This window comes from Oncorhynchus kisutch, unplaced genomic scaffold (assembly GCF_002021735.2).
Source record: "Oncorhynchus kisutch isolate 150728-3 unplaced genomic scaffold, Okis_V2 scaffold4048, whole genome shotgun sequence".
NCBI lineage: Eukaryota > Metazoa > Chordata > Actinopteri > Salmoniformes > Salmonidae > Oncorhynchus > Oncorhynchus kisutch.
Genome location: NW_022265993.1, coordinates 144,044 through 167,124, shown reverse-complemented (window position 1 = coordinate 167,124; position 23,081 = coordinate 144,044). Strand labels below are relative to the sequence as shown.

Genomic DNA, 23,081 nt, shown 5'->3' with positions numbered 1-23,081 from the left:
GGAGGTAGAGTGAGCGAGGGAGGTAGAGTGAGCGAGGGAGGTAGAGTGAGCGAGGGAGGTAGAGTGAGCGAGGGAGGTAGAGTGAGCGAGGGAGGTAGAGTGAGCGAGGGAGGTAGAGTGAGCGAGGGAGGTAGAGCGAGTGAGGGAACGAGGTAGAGCGAGTGAGGGAACGAGGTAGAGCGAGTGAGGGATGTAGAGGGAGAGAGAGACGTGTTTGTGTTCCTGGCTGGGGCTTTAAAGTGCATCTAAATTGAGTCTTTTGTTGCCTGACATTCTCAGGTACCATGGATACAGGTCAGCGGGGACCAAAGCCTCTCTAACAACCCTCTGTTAACACTATTAACCATCAGACAACCTGAATGAATGAGATGTCCTGTGTTCATTATCTGAAGCATTCAAATCTTCTCTTGTTATCATAATATCACCATCCTATTGAAGATAGTTTTACCATAATGAATAGTCATGGGAATTGCCAGGGACTCACGATACAATATTATCACGATACTTAGGTGCCGATAAGATATGTATTGTGATTGTCACAATTCTATATATATTGCGATTCGATACTGTGATTTTGTGCTTTGACGTTCTAAACATACTGCTCACTATAGAGTGTGTCTGCTGCAGAGAGACAAGAAGAGCGCATGAGAACGAGATTTGATCAGTCAGGGAAATAAAGGCTGAAAACATGTTGACTCACCATTTTAAAAAGAAGATCGAAAACAAGCTATAGGATGAAAAATACAGGAGTTTTGGTGCAGGTACAGCCGACTAGCGCTAGCTAAGCCTACCTACTATAGCATAAATAAATATATTATACAGTACATGTCAAAAGTTTGGACACCTACTCATTGAAGGGTTGTTGTTTAAAAAAAAAAATTGGGCAATTTACATTGCAGAATAATAGTGAAGACCTCAAAAATATGGAATCATGTAGTAACCAAAAAAAAGTGTTAAACAAATCAAAATATTTATTTTATTTGAGATTCTTCAAATTAGCCACTCTTTGTGTTGATGACAGCTTTGCTTACTCTTGGCTTTCTCTCAACCAGCTTCACCTGGAATTATTTTCCAACAGTCTGAGTTCCCACATATGCTGAGAACTTGTGAACTTGCTTTTCCTTCACTCTGCGGTCCAACTCATCCCAAACCATCTCATTTGGGTTGAGGTTGGGTGATTGTGATGGCCAGGTCATCTGATGCAGCACTCCATCACTCTCCTTGGTCAAATAGCCCTTACACAACCTGCAGGTGTGTTGGGTCATTGTCCTGTTGGAAAACAAATGATAGTCCCACTAAGCACAAACCAGATTGGATGGCGTATCGCTGCAGAATTCTGTGGTAGCTATGCTGGTTAAGTGCCTTGAATTCTAAATAAATCACAGACAGTGTCACCAGCAAAGCCCCCCCACATCACACCACCTCCTCCATGCTTCACGGTGGGAACCACACATGCAGAGATAATCCGTTCATGTACTCTGAGTCTCACAAAGACCACAACGGTTGGAACCAAAAATCTCAAATTTGGACTCTAAACAAAGACCGGTGGGAATCTGTCCTAATGTCCATTTGCTCGCGTTTCTTGGCCCAAGCTAGTCTGTTCTTCTTATTGATGTCCTGTAGTAGTGGTTTCTATGCAGTAATTTGACCATGGAGGCCTGATTCACACAGTCTCCTCTAAACAGTTGATGTTGAGATGTGTCTGTTACTTGGGCTGCAATTTTTGAGGCTGGTAACTCTAATGAACTTATCATCTGCAGCAGAAATAACTCTAGTCTTCCTTTCCTGTGGTGGTCCTCATGAGAGCCAGTTTCATCATAGCGCTTGATGGTTTGTGCGACTGCACTTGAAGAAACATTCAAAGTTCTTGACATTTTCAGCATTGACTGACCTTCATGTCTTAAAGTAATGATGGACTGTTTCTCTTTGCTTATTTGAGCTGTTATTGCCATAAGCTCTATTTGGTAAAAGACCAAGTCCATATCTTCTGTATACCACACCTACCTTGTCACAACACAACTGATTGGCTCAAATGCATTAAGAAGGAAAGAAATTCCACAAATGTACTTTTAACAAGGCACACCTGTTAATTGAAATGTATTCCAAGTGACAACCTCTTGAAGCTGTGCCAAGAGTGTGCAAAAAAATCTTTTGTTTTTTTGGTTACTACATGATTCCATATGTGGTATTTCATTGTTTTGATGTCTTCACTATTATTCTACAATGTAGAAAATAGTAAAAATAATGAGAAACCATTGAATGAGTAAGTGTGTCCAAACTTTTGATATGTACTGTATATAGGCCTATATATATAATTGTTTTTTACAAATCGATACTTGGAGTCAAATATCTATATAATATTGCAATATGTAACTGTATATATATCCCCCAGAGATAGCCTTGTGAAACCAGCTTGATCTCGCGATCGCTCACATTCTGTTTAACTTCACGTCAACGTCAACACAGCGGACAGTCTGCTTGACCAGTCTAGAACAGATTTGAATAGCAGTAATGCCATTGACCAGAGAGTTGGGCCTAGTTTCAGTGGGAAGTGAGTCGCTCCCAGTGGCTATTAGTTGCCTAGTAATGGTAAGCCTTACCAAGTCGTCCTATAAGTACCTAACCTGTGGTCCCTGTGTATATAGTGGAGGTGGTTGGTTGAGTGAAACATGCTCACGTGACGAGTGAGACTGTCTCAGCAGGTGGTCTGAAGAAGATCTAAATTACTGAGGCCTCTACCATCCTGCCTCTCTCTCTCTCTCTCGGGTAATAAGCAGTGTGTCTCAGAAACATTCATCAGCCCTCTGAGTGTCTCTGTCTTACAGATTAACTCCTATTCACAGTTAGAGTAACACAAGGTTTCTCTCTACTGCTCACTGATCGCTCAGCTTTTAACAGACACGGATTTGCAATTTTCCATCACCTTTTAGACTTTGAGACTGGAGCGATTATGTGGTGAGGGACAGAGTGTGAGAGAGGAAGATATAGAGTGACAGATGGTATCTGTGGAGATCTGTTGATGCTGGTGTGGTTGGTTGGCCAGGAGATGCGTGAAGGTTATTTGGTATGTTCCTGTACTCAGCCCTTGAACACCACCGCGATGAAGAAGAGGACAACTTCCAGGTAGATGACCTGTTTTATCTGTGTTTTAGAACTTCTGGTCTTCTACCTCCTGTTTTAGAATTCTGTCCTACTTCTGTTCTAGAACTTCTGGTCTTCTACCTCCTGTTTTAGAATTCTGTCCTACTTCTGTTGTTCTAGAGCTTTTGATGTGCCACTGCTGTGTTACAACTTCCATTTGACCTTTGTTTGAGAACTTCAGTTCTTCAAGCTCTGTTTCTGAAACGCCTGTTGTCCTAAAACTGTTTCTGGCTGGTATGTTCTTTCACTGTGGGAAGACAACAGGGCTACTAGGCCTCTTCAAACCCGGTCATTCCCAGTGTTGTGTAATCTCAGCTCTCTGCCAGTAAACCACTGTACCCAGTACTTCTCTGAGTTAGGAGGAGGTGAAGAATTTCAGCCTGTTCCTTTGTGAAGGGAAGGATTATTGGTGCTAATCGTCTGTGAGGCCCTGTGTTGTTTAGAACCAGGAACAAAAAGCTTTTCGGAATGACGGAACCCTGAAAAATAATTGAAAATTCTTCTGACATAAAGCCCTCACTCTCGCTGGACGCTCGGCCGCCTGTCTCAGGAGAGTGAGAGAGTTTGTGGTTGTGAACGGACTGCTGCTGTTCACACACACACACACACACACACTGCTGTCCACTTGGCAGCACTAGCAGCTCTGGTCTAATACACAGCAGGGTTTAGTCTGATTACATTTATTAGTTTATCAATCAGAATACTGAGCCTCCTGGATTAGGGGGTCACTAGGAGCTCCTGGCTGACTAGTTTGGGGTGCCCCTGAGGGGAGCTCGGCTCTGTGGTTACTGGTTAGTTACCACAGCAAACATTGATTGGACTGCCTTTAACTGTGAAAATATTGTCTTGTATTTGTGTTGACATGAGTTCAAATTGTATGTATGTACAGTCATGGACAAGTTTTGAGAATGACACAAATATTAATTTTCACAAAGTCTGCTGCCTCAGTTTGTATGATGGCAATTTGCATATACTCCAGAATGTTATGAAGAATGATCAGATGAATTGCAATTAATTGCAAAGTCCCTATTTGCCATGCAAATGAACTGAATCCCCAAAACACATTTCGACTGCATTTCAGCCCGGCCACAAGGACCAGCTGACATCATGTCAGTGATTCTCTCGTTAACACAGGTGTGAGTGTTGACGAGGACAAGCATGGAGATGACTCTGTCATGCTGATTGAGTTTGAATAACAGACTGGAAGCTTCAAAAGGAGGGTGGTGCTTGGAATCATTGTTCTTCCTCTGTCATCCATGGTTACCTGCAAGGAAACACATGCCGTCATCATTGCTTTGCACAAAAAGGGCTTCTCCCAACCGTTCAGGAACAGTTTGGTGACGAACAATGCATTTTCCAGCATGATGGAGCACCTTGCCATAAGGCAAAAGTGATAACTAAGTGTCTCGGAGAACAAAACAGATATTTTGGGTCCATGGCCAGGAAACTCCCCAGACCTTAATCCCATGAGAGCTTGTGGTCAATCAAGTGGTGGGTGGACAAACAAAACCCCACAAATTCTGACAAACTCCAAGCATTGATTATGCAAGAATGGACTGCCATCAGTCAGGATATGGACCAAAAGGTAATTGACAGCATGCCAGGGCAGATTGCAGAGGTCTTGAAAAGAAGGGCAACACTGCAAATATTGACTCTTTGCATCAACTTCATGTAATTGTCAATAAAAGCCTTTGACACTTGTGAAATGCTTGTAATTATACTTCAGTATTCCATAGTAACATCTGACAAAAAGATCTAAAGACACTGAAGCAGCAAACTTTGGAAATTAATATTTGTGTTATTCTCAAAACCTTTGGCCAAGATGTTGAATGTTCAGGGTAAGTCAATTAAGCAACCAAGTAGACCAGCTACAGCCCTGTTTGAACTGTACATTGGCCCATGGTTTCCCTACTATAGTGATCTCTGATACAGGGAGACAATTTGTAACGTTGCGATTCATTATATTTCTGTCTCCTCTCTCCACAGTCCCAGAAATCCTGGATAGAAAGCACTTTCACCAAGAGGGAATGTGTCCACATACTTCCAGTGTCGAAAGACCCCCACAGGTATCCAATCAATCAATCAAATGTATTTATAAAGCCCTTTTTACATCAGCCGATGTCACAAAGTGCTATACAGAAACCCAGACTAAAACCCCAAACAGCAAGCAATGCAGACGCAGAAGCAAGATGGCTAGGAAGACTCCCTAGAAAGGCAGGAACCTAGGAAGAAACCTAGAGAGGAACCAAGCTCTGAGGGGTGGCCAGTCCTCTTCTGGCTGTGCTGGGTGGGGATTATAACAGTACATGGCCAAGATGTTCAAACGTTCATAGATGACCAGCAGGGTCAAATAATAATAATCAGTGGTTGTAGAAGGTGCAACAGGTCAGCACCTCAGCAGTAAATGTCAGTTGGCTTTCCATAGCCAACCATAGAGAGAGAGAGTCGAATGCAGCAGGTCTGGGACAAGGTATCACATCCGGTGAACAGGTCAGGGTTCCATAGCCGCAAGTAGAACAGTTGAAACTGGAGCAGCAGCAGGTGGACTGGGGACAGCAAGGAGTCATCAGGCCATGTTGTCCTGAGGCATGGTCCTAGGACTCTGGTCCTCCTAGAGGAGAGAGTTAGAGGGAGCATACTTAAATTCACACAGGACACCGGATAAGATGTCTGTCTGTCTTCTTTCTCTGTCTCTTTCTCTCGCATGTATCTCTCTCTCCCATCCCTGAGTGTTTATTACCTGCATGGTGGGGTTAGTACACTGCAATCTGTAATTACACTGAGTGTGTCGGTAAAGGCCAGAAGGTGAAACTTAACCACTACTGTAGTAAGTAAGATGTGGTGTTCGGGCAGGGTGTAGCCCAACTACTAGGTTATCCTCCAACAGTCAGCCAGCCAGCCAAGGGTGTAACTTTGTGTTGGATATTGGAAGGGTCAATTGGTTCCAGTGTCAACACCCCTCTACAGGGGTCCGGGGGTTTGAGAGATTTTATTTTATTTGCTGTGAAATGGTTGTTTCTGTTGACTTTCTAAGGGAAAATGCATCTAAAAAAATCCTGATAATTTGGTCAATATACCCCAATCACAACTGCAAAAACCAATATTTGTCTATATTACTTCCTACTCTTAACAGTTAACAAAAAGCCACCACCACACCCATTATTTAACTCCATTTGAATGTCAAAGCCCATTATTCTATTTGTGTACCCTTCGCCACGCTTGGCTAGTACATGGTCTTGAATAACTGATTTCTTAAACCCAACTAACTTATAAGCAGTCGAGTCCAGAAACTTCTTACACAATTTAATTGCAGTATTAATTCATCAAATAATTCAGTGACAGTTGAAAATGTAACTCTTCAATATGGATCAAACATTAGACTTCAAATAAATCAATCAGTATGGTGTCATTTTCAAGCATTAGACTTCAAAATAAATCAAATCAAATTGTATTTGTCACATGCGCCGAATACAACAGGTGTAGACCTTACAGTGAAATGCTGAATACAACAGGTGTAGGTAGACCTTTACAGTGAAATGCTGAATACAACAGGTGTAGGTAGACCTTACAGTGAAATGCTGAATACAACAGGTGTAGGTAGACCTTACAGTGAAATGCTGAATACAACAGGTGTAGGTAGACCTTACAGTGAAATGCTGAATACAACCGGTGTAGGTAGACCTTACAGTGAAATGCTGAATACAACAGGTGTAGGTAGACCTTACAGTGACATGCTGAATACAACAGGTGTAGACCTTACAGTGAAAGGCTGAATACAACAGGTGTAGACCTTACAGTGAAAGGCTGAATACAACAGGTGTAGGTAGACCCTACAGTGAAATGCTGAATACAACAGGTGTAGTAGACCTTACAGTGAAATGCTGAATACAACAGGTGTAGACCTCACAGTGAAATGCTGAATACAACAGGTGTAGACCTTACAGTGAAATGCTGAATACAACAGGTGTAGACCTTACAGTGAAATGCTGAATACAACAGGTGTAGACCTTACAGTGAAATGCTGAATACAACAGGTGTAGACAGACCTTACAGTGAAATGCTGAATACAACAGGTGTAGGTAGACCTTACAGTGAAATGCTGAATACAACAGGTGTAGGTAGACCTTACAGTGAAATGCTGAATACAACAGGTGTAGGTAGACATTACAGTGAAATGCTGAATACAACAGGTGTAGGTAGACATTACAGTGAAATGCTGAATACAACAGGTGTAGGTAGACCTTACAGTGAAATGCTGAATACAACAGGTGTAGGTAGACCTTACAGTGACATGCTGAATACAACAGGTGTAGGTAGACCTTACAGTGAAATGCTGAATACAACAGGTGTAGACCTTACAGTGAAAGGCTGAATACAACAGGTGTAGACCTTACAGTGAAATGCTGAATACAACAGGTGTAGACCTTACAGTGAAATGCTGAATACAACAGGTGTAGGTAGACCTTACAGTGAAATGCTGAATACAACAGGTGTAGGTAGACCTTACAGTGAAATGCTGAATACAACAGGTGTAGGTAGACATTACAGTGAAATGCTGAATACAACAGGTGTAGGTAGACCTTACAGTGAAATGCTGAATACAACAGGTGTAGGTAGACCTTACAGTGACATGCTGAATACAACAGGTGTAGGTAGACCTTACAGTGAAATGCTGAATACAACAGGTGTAGACCTTACAGTGAAAGGCTGAATACAACAGGTGTAGACCTTACAGTGAAAGGCTGAATACAACAGGTGTAGACCTTACAGTGAAAGGCTGAATACAACAGGTGTAGACCTTACAGTGAAATGCTGAATACAACAGGTGTAGACCTTACAGTGAAATGCTTATTTAACCAACAAAACAAATAATTAAGGAGCAGCAGTAAATAACAATAAGGGGACTATATACAGGGGCTACCGGTTCAGAGTCTATGTGCGGGGGGCACCGGTGTCGAGGTAATTGAGGTAATTATGTACATGCAGGTAGGGTTATTAAAGTGGCTATGCATAGATAATAACAGAGAGTAACAGCATCGGGGGGGGGGGGGGGGGGGTGCAAAACAGTATGGCGTCATTCTTAAATTCAAAAGCATTAGACTTCAAAAGAAACCAATCAGGTATGGCGTCATTCTCAAGCAATAGACTTCATAAATAAACCAATCAGGTATGGCGTCATTCTCAAGCATTAGACTTCAAAATAAACCAATCGGGTATGGTGTCATTCTCAAGCAATAGACTTCATAAATACTTAACATTGTCGTTCACCATCAAGTAAAAAACATACACATTGAATAACCGGTTGCAACCATGTATACAAAGGTGGGCATGTAGTGGTACAGAGAGGATTCAGATCTTTATTCTCAATTCACTTAAATGCACCAAATACCTGTTTATGCCCGTTGCTGACGGAAATCAGATGTGGGCATATTGTTTTCCTATCTATGGTATCCGGCTTCTCCTGGTGGATAGGACAGACGGCAACATGGTGCAATCTGCTTTGTGTCATTGTTGGTCACAGCCACATCTTCAACCTCCATGAGAACCAAATGAAATCAGAATGCCGACAACAACATTTGTTATAACACTTGGGCTACAGTCAGAAAAGATGAGCTGAACCGATAGTGATGTAAATAGCAGTGCAATGTGTTTTACCAGACTGCCTTATAACTCAAATTTAAAATGTTTATGTGATGTCCTGTTTGTCCTCACCCTGTGCTCTCCCCTTTCTCTACGCACTGTCTCTGATCTCTGCCATGACAACCAAATGAAATCAGAATGCAGGCAGCAGTCATTTTGTTGTAGCACTTGGGCTGTAGTCTGCAAAGATGAGGAGTTGAACTTATAGTGCCTTATAACTCATTCTCACCTGATGACCTGTTCGTCCTCTCCCTGCCTCAGAATGGGGGATGCTCACTCTCTCTGTTGCCTGTCTTTGAACACTGCCATAATCATATGACGAAAATGTCTGGCCTTAACAATGATGGGGTTACCCTATAAAGACGAATTAGATTCTGCTTTTATTAGCTAAATTATTGATTTCCTGTCTGGGAATAAGTATAGCTAGCTAGCTGACTGCATAGTACTAGTCTATTGTAAATTGTACAGTGTAGATGGCTATTTAGCCATTAATTAACTTAGTCTACTGCACTCCTTCAATCTTATGTCTGGCACTTTTCTTGTCGTTTGTATTGGCACCTCCATTAGCTACTATTATCTCATCACCAATAGTTTGCTAAATAGACAACAACCTAGGACTACATTTTGTAAAATGTTAATGAATTTTTACTCGTTTTAAACTTTCAAAACATTTCTACATTGGAGCGCTCGTGAATATAGCTTCCCAGGGCTCAAGACTAATCTTGATTCTGGAGTGGCACCAGAGACCGCGTCTTCCACCACCATCAACAAAGCACCAAGTTATGGAATTTCTTGTGGAAGATTGGTTTGGCATCCCTCCAATAGAGTTCCAGACACTTGTAGAATCCATGCCTATGCACATTGAAGCTGTTCTGGCAGCTCGTGGTGGTCCAATGGCCTATTAAGATGCTTTATGCTAGGCCTCCCGGGTGGCGCAGTGGTTAAGGGCGCTGTATTGCAGTCCATGGGTTCGCGCCCAGGCTCTGTCGTAACCGGCCGCGACCGGGAGGTCCGTGGGGCGACGCACAATTGGCCTAGCATCGTCCGGGTTAGGGAGGGCTTGGCCTGTAGGGATGTCCTTGTCCCATCGCGCACCAGCGACTCCTGTGGTGGGCCGGGCGCAGTGAGCGCTAACCAAGGTTGCCAGGTGCACGGTGTTTCCTCAGACACATTGGTGCGGCTGGCTTCCGGGTTGGATGCGCGCTGTGTTAAGAAGCAGTGCGGCTTGGTTGGGTTGTGTATCGGAGGACGCATGACTTTCAACCTTCGTCTATCCCGAGCCCGTACGGGAGTTGTAGCGATGAGACAAGATCGTAGCTACTACAACAATTGGATACCACGAAATTGGGGAGAAAAAGGGGTAAAATTACAATTTAAAAAATAAATAAAAAGATGCTTTATGCTTTCTCTCCATGTCTCCCATCCCACCCATGGCATTATTAACCGAAGCTAGCAGAGTGGAAACCAAAGCCTACTGGAGGCACGGTTCGTTCAAATCAAACACAAGAGCGGAGAGAAAGGCCAGTGCCTGTTACTGAGCGGAGAGAAAGGCCAGTGCCTGTTACTGAGCGGAGAGAAAGGCCAGTGCCTGTTACTGAGCGGAGAGAAAGGCCAGTGCCTGTTACTGAGCGGAGAGAAAGGCCAGTGCCTGTTACTGAGCGGAGAGAAAGGCCAGTGCCTGTTACTGAGCGGAGAGAAAGGCCAGTGCCTGTTACTGAGCGGAGAGAAAGGCCAGTGCCTGTTACTGAGCCGAGAGAAAGGCCAGTGCCTGTTACTGAGCCGAGAGAAAGGCCAGTGCCTGTTACTGAGCCGAGAGAAAGGCCAGTGCCTGTTACTGAGCCGAGAGAAAGGCCAGTGCCTGTTACTGAGCCGAGAGAAAGGCCAGTGCCTGTTGCTCACCGCGTATCATCCACCTTGCACCTCTGAGCGGAGGCAGTCAGCAGTTGGAAAGTAGCCTAGACAAAATCAGACCATAGAAATTGAGGGAATTATTTGATAAATACTTCCTCATGCCATTGAAACCAGCTTTCTTTCATTGTTCCAGCAGCCAAAGACACAATCCTAGTCATATTAGCAACCCATGCTAGTTGTTGCATCTTTAGATCTCCCCTCTTTCTAAATGCTTTTTAGTGTCTTCCAGCTACTTGCATTCTGGAACATTCATGCAGAGCCTACTGCCGCGTGTGCATTGTTGCGCTGATTCTGATCTGTTGCGTCAGCCTAATTGCTTTGTATTTATTTTTTATATACAGTGGTTATATGAATTTTGGATCTGTTGTCCCAGAACAGTCCCAAGGTCTGTTTTGAACCGTCCCAGACATCTAATTTTTAACGTCCCGGGGCGAGAGGGACACCTTTTTAATTTCGAGCCCTGTAGCTACGTCTCCTCAGCAAACAGCACAAAGAGAGAGAGGTAGTGCATGCTGCTGAACTGTTACTGCAGGGCTGCTACCTCTGGGGACCGAGCGCAACCTAAAGCGTTTTTGGAGGCTGGGGGATCCAATTGTAAAATAAGGAGCAGGTGTTGTTTTCTATGTTTATAATCTGACAATATAATATGATGGTGTGACGTGTAGGCTAGGCTGTGTGTGTTGTGGTTAAGGCTTGTATGAACTTGAAGGTCTCCTGCCGCCTAGTATTTCCTACTTGCAGGAATGTGATATTGCAGTGCTGGAATTCTACAGAGGTCCCGTTTGTACACTTTTCACACTACTGAACCATGCTGGCCGGGTTACAATGCTGCAACTGTGTTGGGAAAGACGATCTAAAAAGAAAAATCCAAGCACAGTACGGTTTGGGTTTGAGACGGTGTGAAAAGGGTTCTAGTGTGCGGTAGGTTCCAGTCATTCAGTTCACCACGTCTACTGGACAGCTAGACACTCAAATAAGTCAGCTCTCTTCAAAACATGTATTTTATTGTGAAGTACTAACAAAGGATTTCACACTGGATATTTTTCCCAATATGACATCAATCGTTTCCAGTTTACCCTCAGTGACACGGATTCCATCTCCACACTCTAAAAGTAGTGGTTCCCAACCTGGTGTGTCTTGAGGAACTCTCAGGTGTGCCGTGAAACTTCTTCTATTCTTGATTTTTACAAGAATGTAGTAAAACACAGGACAGTCCACCTCTCTGTCTCTGTTACCTTCCCTTCTGTAGTAAAACACAGGACAGTCCACCTCTCTGTCTCTGTCTCTGTTACCTTCCCTTCTGTAGTAAAACACAGCGAGTCTCTCTACTCTGCATTACACCAAGTCTTTCATTGTGGATCGTTGTATCCAGTTTGCTGCAGCAGCTCTGGTGTCTGGTAGAAAACCCCTACGTTCATTCTCTAATGATTTCAGCCTTGAATTTTTCATGACTTGAGCTGAGAAGGGCTTTTTAGCAGCTCATTGATGTGTAAAAGGCCTGATGGTAGAGTTGATGTGGAGGTTTACAGTTGATGTGGAGGTTTACAGTTGATGTGGAGGTTTACAGTTGATGTGGAGGTTTAGAGTTGATGTGGAGGTTTAGAGTTGATGTGGAGGTTTAGAGTTGATGTGGAGGTTTAGAGTTGATGTGGAGGTTTAGAGTTGATGTGGAGGTTTAGAGTTGATGTGGAGGTTTAGATTTGAACCTTAGTTAAGTGACCAGTGGAATGCACATGGGCGCAGTGGCAGTCCGATGATACACTAAATGGCACATGGTTACATCTGTATCATTGGTTCAAGTCATGGTTACATCTGTATCATTGGTTCAAGTCATGGTTACATCTGTATCATTGGTTCAAGTCATGGTTACATCTGTATCATTGGTTCAAGTCATGGTTACATCTGTATCATTGGTTCAAGTCATGGTTACATCTGTATCATTGGTTCAAGTCATGGTTACATCTGTATCATTGGTTCAAGTCATGGTTACATCTGTATCATTGGTTCAAGTCATGGTTACATCTGTATCATTGGTTCAAGTCATGGTTACATCTGTATCATTGGTTCAAGTCATGTGCGCAGGCTGTTACATTTGTGTCGTTTGAAAACCATTGTCACAGGCAAGTTTGATTAGGCTTAACCAGAGTCATTTATTTCTTAATATATGGCTCTGGACTTAGCTATGCCACAGCCTCTGCCATAGAACCAAATGGATCATGGCTTTGTCTGCGGTGGCACCTTTTACAAAGCAGAAAACCGCTCATCTGTCGCCAGAACCATTCAAAACTAAATACCTATTTTACCGGAACTATATTTTCTTGTTTCTGGCGCAGGTTGCGGGACGCTCTTAAAACGGGTGCACACTAAAATGAACCATCATGAGTAAGGAACTATCTTTCAAATAAACCCAAATGTATAAAAAAAAAAGGTTTTCACAGAAAATAAACAGGTATTTTTAGTTCTCAACAGAGATGTTAGATTGGGTTCAAGTCCGTGCTCTGGCTGGGCCACTCAAGGACATTCAAAGACTTTTCCCGAAGCCACTCCCGCATTGTCTTGGCTGTGTGCTTAGGGCCGTTGTCCTGTTGGAAGGTGAATCTTTGCACCAGTCTGAGAACCTGCTTCAAAACTTCAAGGAGCTCTCTGTCCTTCTGGAAGGTTCTCCCATCTCTACAGAAGAACTCCAGAGCTCTGTCAGTGACCATTGGGTTCTTTGTTTGCCTTTCTCCCCTGATTGCTCAGTTTGGCCGGGCGGCCAGCTCTAGGAAAAGTGGTTCCATACTTCTTCCAAGAATGATGGATGCCACTGTTCTTGGGACCTTCAATGCTGCAGACATTTTTTGGTACCCTTCCCCCAGATCTGTGCTTCGACGCAATCCTGTCTCAGTGCTCTACGGACATGGCCTGTTTTTAGCTCTGACATTCACTGTCAACTGTGGGACCTTATATAGACAGGTGTGTGCCTTTCCAAATCATGGCCAATCAGTTGAATTTCACACAGGTGGACTCAAGTTGTAGAAATAAGGATGATCAATGGAAACAGGGTGCATCTGAGCTCAATTTCGAGTCTCATAGCAAATGGTCTGAATACTTATGTAAATAAGGAATTTGTTATTCTTTATTCATTTGCAAAAATGTTATGTTTCCGCTTTGTCATTATGGGGTATTGTGTGTAGATTGCTGAGGATTTTATTTATTTAATCCATTTTAAAATTAGGGCTGGAACGTAACCATGTGGAAAAAGTGAAGGGGTCTGATTGCATTCCGAAGCCACATCAGTTACACAAAACACGAAAAGCACAACACAAACATATGAAACAAACACTTTCTTCAGTAAAAAGGCCATCTAACGTCTTCTTGAATTTCCCCTAGAGGCACCAAATACACCAACTTTAGGCACTTTTGGAGATCATTCCTAACTCTGTGGAGATCATATCCAATATCAGCTTTCTGTATAAACTAGCGGAGTCTCAGTTGGCCCGACCAACCAAATAAAATTGTATTTGTCACATACACATGGTTAGCAGATGTTAATGCGAGTGTAGCGAAATGCTTGTGCTTCTAGTTCCGACAATGTAGTAATAACCAACGGGTCATCTAACCTAACAATTTCACAACAACCTTATACACACAAGTGTAAAGGGATGAAGAATATGTACATAAAGATATTTGAATGAGTGATGGTACAGAACAGCATAGGCAAGATGCAGTAGATTGTATCGAGTACAGTATACACATATATGAGATGAGTTATGTAGGATATGTAAACATTATATTAAGTGGCATTGTTTTAAAGTGCCTAGTGATGTATTTTTTACATACATTTTTCTATTATTAAAGTGGCTGGAGTTGAGTCTGTGTTGGCAGCAGCCACTCAATGTTAGTGGTGGCTGTTTAACGGTCTGATGGCCTTGAGATGAAGCTGTTTTTCAGTCTCTCGGTCCCTGCTTTGATGCACCTGTACTGACCTCGCCTTCTGGATGATAGCGGGGTGAACAGGCAGTGGCTCATGTCCTTGATGATCTTAATGGCCTTCCTGTGACATCGGGTGGTGTAGGTGTCCTGGAGGCCAGGTAGTTTGCCCCCGGTGATGCGTTGTGCAGACCTCACTACCCTCTGGAGAGCCTTACGGTTGTGGGCGGCGCAGTTGCCGTACCAGGCGGTGATACAGCCCGACAGGATGCTCTCGATTGTGCATCTGTAGAAGTTTGTGAGTGCTTTTGGTGACAAGCCGAATTTCTTCAGCCTCCTGAGGTTGAAGAGGCGCTGCTGCGCCTTCTTCACAATGCTGTCTGTGTGGGTGGACCAATTCAGTTTGTCCGTGATGTGTACGCCGAGGAACTTAACTTACTACCCTCTCCACTACTGTCCCGTCAATGTGGATAGGGGGGTGCTCCCTCTGCTGTTTCCTGAAGTCCACGATCATCTCCTTTTGTTTTGTTGACGTTGAGTGAGAGGTTATTTTCCTGACACCACACGCCGAGGGCCCTCACCTCCTCCCTGTAGGCCGTCTCGTCGCTGTTGGTAATCAGGCCTACTACTGTAGTGTCGTCTGCAAACTTGATGATTGAGTTGGAGGCGTGCATGGCCACGCAGTCGTGGGTGAACAGGGAGTACAGGAGAGGGCTCAGAACGCACCCTTGTGGGGCCCCAGTGTTGAGGATCAGCGAGGTGGAGATGTTGTTACCCACCCTCACCACCTAGGGGCGGCCCGTCAGGAAGTCCAGCACCCAGTTGCACAGGGCGGGGTCGAGACCCAGGGTCTCGAGCTTGATGATGAGTTTGGAGGGTATGGTGTTAAATGCCGAGCTGTAGTCGATGAACAGCATTCTCACATAGGTATTCCTCTTGTCCAGATGGGTTAGGGCAGTGTGCAGTGTGGTTGCGATTGCATCATCTCTGGACCTGTTGGGGCGGTAAGCAAATTGGAGTGAGTCTAGGGTGTCAGGTAGGGTGGAGGTGATATGGTCCTTGACTAGTCTCTCAAAGCACTTCATGATGACGGAAGTGAGTGCTACGGGGCAGTAGTCGTTTAGCTCGGGTACCTCAGCTTTCTCGGGAACAGGAACAATGGTGGCCCTCTTGAAGCATGTGGGAACAGCAGACTGGGATAGGGATTGATTGAATATGTCCGTAAACACACCAGCCAGCTGGTCTGCGCATGCTCTGAGGACGTGGCTGGGGATGCCGTCTGGGCCTGCAGCCTTGCGAGGGTTAACACGTTTAAATGTTATACTCACGTCGGCTGCAGTGAAGGAGAGTCCGCAGGTTTTGGTTTCGGGCTGTGTCAATGCCACTGTATTGTCCCTCAAAGCGAGCAAAGAAGTTGTTTAGTCTGTCTGGGAGCAAGACATCCTGGTCCGCAACGGGGCTGGTTTTATTTTTGTAATCCGTGACTGACTGTAGAGACCCTGCCACATACCTCTTGTGTCTGAGCCGTTGAATTGCGACTGTACTTTGTCTCTATACTGACGCTTGGCTTGTTTGATTGCTTTGCGGGGGGAATAACTACACTATTCGGTCATGTTTCCGGTCGCCTTGCCCTGATTTAAAAGCAGTGGTTTGCGCTTTCAGTTTTGCGCGAATGCTGCCATCAATCCACGTTTTCTGGTTTGGGTAGGTTTTAATTGTTGCTGTGGGTACGACATCACTGATGCACTTGCTAATAAACTCGCTCACCGAATCAGCGTATTCATCAATGTTGTTGTTTGACGCAATAGAAAAACATATCCCAGTCCACATGATGGAAGCAATCTTGAAGCGTGGAATCAGATTGGTCGGACCAGCGTTGAACAGACCTGAGCGCGGGAGCTTCCTGTTTTCGTCTCTGTCTATAGGCTGGAAGCAACAAAATGTAGTCGTGATCAGCTTTTCCGAAAGGAGGGCGGGGAAGGCCTTATATGCGTTGCGTAAGTTAGAATAACAATGATCCAGGGTTTTACCAGCCCTGGTAGCACAATCGATATGCTGATAGAATTTGGGGAGTCTTGTTTTCAGATTAGCCTTGTTAAAATCCCCAGCTACAATGAATGCAGCCTCAGGATACTTTGGTTTCCAGTTTACATAGATGGCCCTGAACTAACTTTATTTGACTCTATCTATGTGTCTGGTTGGGGGGATATATGCGGCTGTGATTATAATCGAAGAGAATTCTCTTGGTATATTATGCGGTCGACATTTGATTGTGAGGAATTCTAAGTCAGGTGAACAGAAGGACTTGAGTTCCTGTATGTTATTATGATCACACCATGTGTGATCGCTACTGTATATAGCCTCGCTGCTGTTATTTTTGACTGTCTTTTTACTTTTGTTTTTATTTCTTTACTTACCTATTGTTCACTACCTTTTTGCACTATTGGTTAGAGCCTGTAAGTAAGCATTTCACTAAGGTCTACACCTGTTGTATTCGGCGCATGTGACAAATAAACTTTGATTTGATTTATATATCGGTGTAAGTGTTACTCAATCAATGCTAGCTGGTTTACATATTGATCATACTAACAACACTACTGCTTCCTGTGAAGTACAACCCCGAGATGGGCTAACAATGGGTACATGATCGTGTCTTCAAACAAGACTAGATCGAAACGGTTGTCTGGGTTCTTGAACTTGACTGGCCTGCACTGGGCCCTGACCTCAACCCAATCGAAAACCTTTGGGATGAATTTAAACGCAGACTGTGAGACAGGCCTAATCGCCCAACATCAGTGCCCGACCTCACAAATGCTCTTGTGGCTGAATGGAAGCAAATCCGCTCAGTAATGTTCCAACATCTAGTTGAAAGCTGTTATTACAGCCTCCACTCTTTTTTTTGTTGATTATTTGTACTATTTGCTACATTGTAGAATAATAGTGAAGACATCAAAACTATGAAATAACACATATGGGATCATGTAGTAACCAAAAAAGTGTTTAACAAATCAAAATATATTTTATATTTGAGATTCTTCAAATAGCCACTCTTTGCCTTGATGACAGCTTTGCACACTCTTGGCATTCTCTCAACCAGCTTCACCTGGAATGCTTTTCCAACGGTCTTGAAGGAGTTCCCACATATGCTGAACACTTGTTGGCTGCTTTTCCTTCACTCTGCAGTCCAACTCATCCCAAACCGTCTCAATTGGGTTGAGGTTGGGTGATTGTGGAGTCCAGGTCATCTGATGCAACACTCCATTACTCTCCTTCTTGGTCAAATAGCCCTTACACAACCTGCAGGTGTGTTGTCATTGTCCTGTTGAAGAACAACGGATAGTCCCACTAAGTTTAAACCAGATGGGATGGCGTATAGCTGTGGTAGCCATGCTGGTTAAGTATGCCTTCAATTCTAAATAAATCACAGACTGTGTCACCAGCAAAGCACAATCACACCTCCTCCCCCATGCTTTACGGTGGGAAATCACATGCGGAGATCATCTGTTCACCCACACCGCGTCTCACAAAGACACAGCGGTTGGAACCAAAAGTCTCCGATTTGGACTCATCAGACAAAGGACAGATTTCCACTGGTCTAATGTCCATTTGCTCAGGTTTCTTGGCCCAAGCAAGTCTCTTCTTATTATTGGTGTCCTTTAGTAGTGGTTTCTTTGCAGTAATTTGACCATGGAGGCCTGATTCACACAGTCTCCTCTAAACAGTTGATGTTGAGATGTGTCTGTGACTGGAACTCTGAAGCATTTATTTGGGCTGCAATTTCTGAGGCTGGTAATTATAATGAACTTATCATCTGCAGCAGAGGTAACTGGCTCTTCCATTCCTGTGGCGGTCCTCATGAGAGCCAGTTTCATCATAGCACTTGATGGTTTTTGTGACTGCACTTGAAGAAACTTTCAAAGTTCTTAAAATGTTCAGGATTGACTGACCTTCATGTCTTAAAGTAATGATGGACTGTTGTTTCTCTTGTTTATTTGAGCTGTTATTGCCATAATATGGACGTGGTCTTCTACCAAATAGGGCTATCTTCTGTATACCACACCTACCTTGTCATAACACAACTTAATGCGTTTGAGCCCATCAGAAGAAAAGACATTGCACAAATTAACTTTTATAAAGGCACACCTGTTAATTGAAATGCATTCCGGGTGACTACCTCATGAAGCTGGTTGAGAGAATGCCAAGAGTGTGCAAAGGGTGGCTACTATTTGTTTAACACTTTCTTTTTTCTACATGATTCCATGTGTTATTTCATAGTTCTGATGTCATTACTATTCTACAATATAGTAAAAAAATAAAACCCCTTTTTGAATGGTAGTGTAGGTGTATAATACTTATATTTGACTTCATACTCTAATGTGAAGATGTGTTTGTTGATGTTGTTTCAGATGCCTTCCAGGATGTCAGATCTGCCAGCAGTTGGTGAGGTGAGTCTTTGGCCCTATTCTGATCTCTCAGACAGACATGAGCCCAGTCCTTGACTCAAGACCCTGGGACCTCCTCAATTCAACCAACCTCTTCTAAAATACTGTACTGACTGACATAAACAATAACTGGTATTAAAGTTCTGTGTGGAAGTGTAGCCTAGTCTCTATTGCACTCCACGCCTATGGTTGTTCACTGTATCTAGTGCTGTATAAGTGGCAGTCGGTGCCGTTTTAAGATGAGGAAGGATGATTTGTACTATATTTTTATGAGCAGGCCGTTATTTCTGTTACAGCATATTTGGTGACTGTCATTCATATTCCATTCACCCAACTCAATGTAACATCGTTTAGGTTACTACATGATACTCAAATTGTCCCTATACCCATTATGAGGTTGTAACAACCTCATATCTTATGAACGTTTACAATGTAGGTGCACAGGTCGAGAGAAACATTTGAGTAATCAAGGTAATCAATCTCATTCAATACCGCCTTGCACAATCTTGCCTGCATCTAGCTGATCTAGTGTGTAATTGTAATCATTAGTCCAATAGTTGCAAACGAGCGTTTCTATTGGACAAATTAATGTATGTGTATCCCCGTTTCGTTACGTTTGCTCCAGTTTAAGGACGTTTTTTGGCGGAATGAATACACCCATGATCACACGCAAATACAGTTCACTTTCATAGCAGCCACATACAAACAGCATGATCACTTTCCTCATTAAATTCTTCTCAAATCTATGCGCTTTCTTCCTCTCACCTTTTTCCCTTCATTTGTGGGCTTCAGTGCACAACACATCAGCTGTCTGTGACCAGGCGAGAAAAAAAAACCGTTCCATGCCAAACCTTTATCATAACCGCTAACCTCTACACATAGCCGACGTTGTTGTCACCATATTAGCCAACGTCAGTCAACATAGCTACTAGAACTAACGCGTTAGTAAACCCGCTACAGTCATGCAGTACAGTGTACAGTTAGCAAGCAGTTTAGCAGATACACCGGCGGGCCCCGGTGGCAATAAATTTATAAAGCTTACCTTGACTTGGAAAAGTTCCAGTGTTGAATAGCCATACCCAGCTAGCTAACATGGCATCCCTCTCTGTTTGAGCCAGGTGTTTTGAGTAGGCTAAACTAGCTAGCTGCATTCACTAGCTAAAGTAAGTGAAAGTAAAAATATAAAATTAATATTTGTTCTCTCTTGCTTCTCCTTCATTTTAAAATAAATTGAATTGTTCATAACTTTTCAACTATTGTCTTTCTATCTCTCTCTGTGAGTCAACTACTCACCACATTTTAAGCACTGCAGTGCTAGCTAGCAGTAGCTTATTCTTTCAGGGTAGCCTAGTGGTTCGAGCGTTGGACTAGTAACCGGAAGGTTGCAAGTTCAAACCCCCAAGCTGACAAGGTTCTGAACAGGCAGTTAACCCACTGTTCCTAGGCTGTCATTGAAAATAAGAATTTGCCTAGTTTAAATAAAGGTAAAATAAAAAAATACTAGTCATTATCTGATCCTTTGATTGGGTGTACTATATTTCAGTTCAAGCTGCAAGAGCTCTGATAGGTTGGAGGAAGTTGTCCGGAAGTTGTCATAATTACTGTGGAAGTCTGTGTAAGGGAGTGAGAACCTTGAGAATCCTAGGTTTTGTATTGAAGTCAATGTACTCAGAGGAGGACGGAAACTAGCTGTCCTCCGGCTACACTACAGAGTGCTGCTGAGGCTACTGTAGACCTTCATCGCAAACCTTGTGTTTTAATCAATTATGTTATGACACGTGAATATATTTAGTATAGTTTTATCTAAAAAGGATAACATTACAATTTTTTTTTTATTCACTGAGGATGGTCCTCCTCTAAGGCGCCTCCACTGTACTGTATATAGTACTCCACTGTATATTACTGTGTATATAGTACTCCACTGTATAGTACTGTATATAAAGTACTCCACTGTATAGTACTGTATATAAAGTACTCCACTGTATAGTACTGTATATAAAGTACTCCACTGTATAGTACTGTATATAATACTCCACTGTATAGTGTTATGTGTATATAGTACTCCACTGTATATAATACCCCACTGTATAGTACTGTGTGTGTATATAGTATAGTACTGTATATAATACTCCACTGTATAGTACTGTATATAATACCCCACTGTATAGTATTGTGTGTGTATATAGTACTCCACTGTATATAGTACAGTACTACACCCTGGTCCTGAAAATAAACCATTACCTTCCAGGCTTTGTGTGTCAGGAGGAACGTATCATCCCTCTGAGAGAGGGTGTAGCAGGACCTAGACTGCCGTGTGTGTGTGTGTGTGTCACTTTATAGAAATGTAGAGGGGTAAAGCTGATGATTCATATGGGGCTCTGGTGTGTCTGTGTGTAAAATAATATTTCTCTCTCTCCCCCCCCCTTCCTCTAGATGCTGCTGTGGTCGGCTGGTACGGCAGCATGCTGGGTTTACAGCCAGCCTGGCCATGAAGTACTCAGACGTGAACTTGGGTGGGGGGGCAGAGGGTGGGGTGCAGCCGGAGTTGGAGGAGTGGGCTGTGGACAAACACACACAGGAGAGCCCTACAGACGCTTACGGCATCGTTAACTTCCAGGGAGGGTCGCACTCTTACAGAGCCAAGGTAGGGAGGAGAGAAGCTTACACACACACACACTCTCTCTCACATCTCCATAGTGGACCTCACAGAGATAGACACTCTAAGCGCTTAGCTTAACAAATCAAACCAGTGTCTCAGCCACATTGTCTCTGGCCATCGCCACCAGCTCCAAAGGTATACATTATAAGACATCCTTTGACCTGGCCTGGCCTAGCATTCTGGAAACTCTTCCCTGAGCTGAGCAGCCTAGCCTGTCTAGTCTGCCTCCATAGCCAGCGTGTGAGTCCCAAATGGCATCCTATTCCCTATATAGTGCCCTACATTTGACCATGGCCCATTGTGCTCTGGTCAAAACTAGTGTGCACTATGTAGGTAAAAGGGTGACATTTGGGATGCAGACACCTATACAACACCTAGGAAAACACTTTTACCTCAGACTAACTTATTTACTTAGGCCTGTGTATTCCTTGCAAAACATACGCAATGTTTTTGATGAGTCACCTCCATCCCTTTTGGGCTAAACTAAGTGTTTATTGTGGTTATTCTACATGAAGTAGATGAATATAATCACACAACGCCATTTAGTCTACTATTTTAGAAACAGCAGTGACTGTAATACAGGCAAATCCCCCTCTTAAAACTACAGGTTTATTATGCCTTGGAACAAGTGAAGGGGTTGTGTGGCTGTGAGACTGAGAATATCCTTTACGGTACGTTCAGGACCGCTTTCCACGGCCCAGATTGACACATTTAATGGTGACGATGTATCAAGCATGTCCATGTAGGTCCGGGAAATCCACCCTCAAAGACCCACGTGTTGACATTGGAACATCATTAATAATCATGTTAAGCTCGAGTTCAAACTTAAAATTAAAGATGGGTGTATTTTGAAAGGACTGCAACATTTAGTTTGTACAAGAGAAGTTCAAACCCTCCAATCTCTCCTTTCCTCCCCTCTCCACTCCTCTCCTTTCCCCAGTATGTGCGTCTGTCCCATGACAGCAGGCCAGAGAGCATCCTGAGGCTGATGCTGAATGAGTGGCAGATGGAGCTTCCTAAGATCCTCATCTCTGTCCACGGAGGCATCCAGAACTTTGACCTGCACCCCCGAATCAAACAGGTGGTGGGGAAGGGCCTGATCAAAGCTGCTGTCACCACCGGGGCATGGATCCTGACAGGAGGGGTTAACACAGGTGATACACATACACACGGCATAGAAAAACGCACATACGCACAGATTCGAGCAAACTCTCTCACACACAGTGACTTCCTGTTCTTATAAGGTAAAAGACACAAGTCTGGTGTTCTGTCTTAGCAGAGTTGTGTGTCTCCATCCCAGCGCTACTGGGACCTATATACTGTGTTTAACTCATTATGGAGACCTAATGATAATGTTTGACTCCTTACTTAATGAC

General features: G+C 43.5%; 1 protein-coding gene across 1 annotated transcript in view; it reads left to right on the top strand.

Moving 5' to 3' along the window:
* Window positions 1–2,919: 2,919 nt before the first annotated feature.
* Window positions 2,920–23,081, top strand: part of LOC109880296 (transient receptor potential cation channel subfamily M member 7-like) — a 77,945-nt gene continuing 57,783 nt past the window's right edge. Inside the window, 5 exon segments of the mRNA XM_031822029.1 lie at window positions 2,920–3,123; window positions 5,128–5,207; window positions 19,011–19,049; window positions 21,480–21,690; window positions 22,646–22,859. Of these exon segments, the coding sequence (XP_031677889.1) occupies window positions 3,067–3,123; window positions 5,128–5,207; window positions 19,011–19,049; window positions 21,480–21,690; window positions 22,646–22,859 (601 nt within the window). The 5' untranslated portion in view covers window positions 2,920–3,066.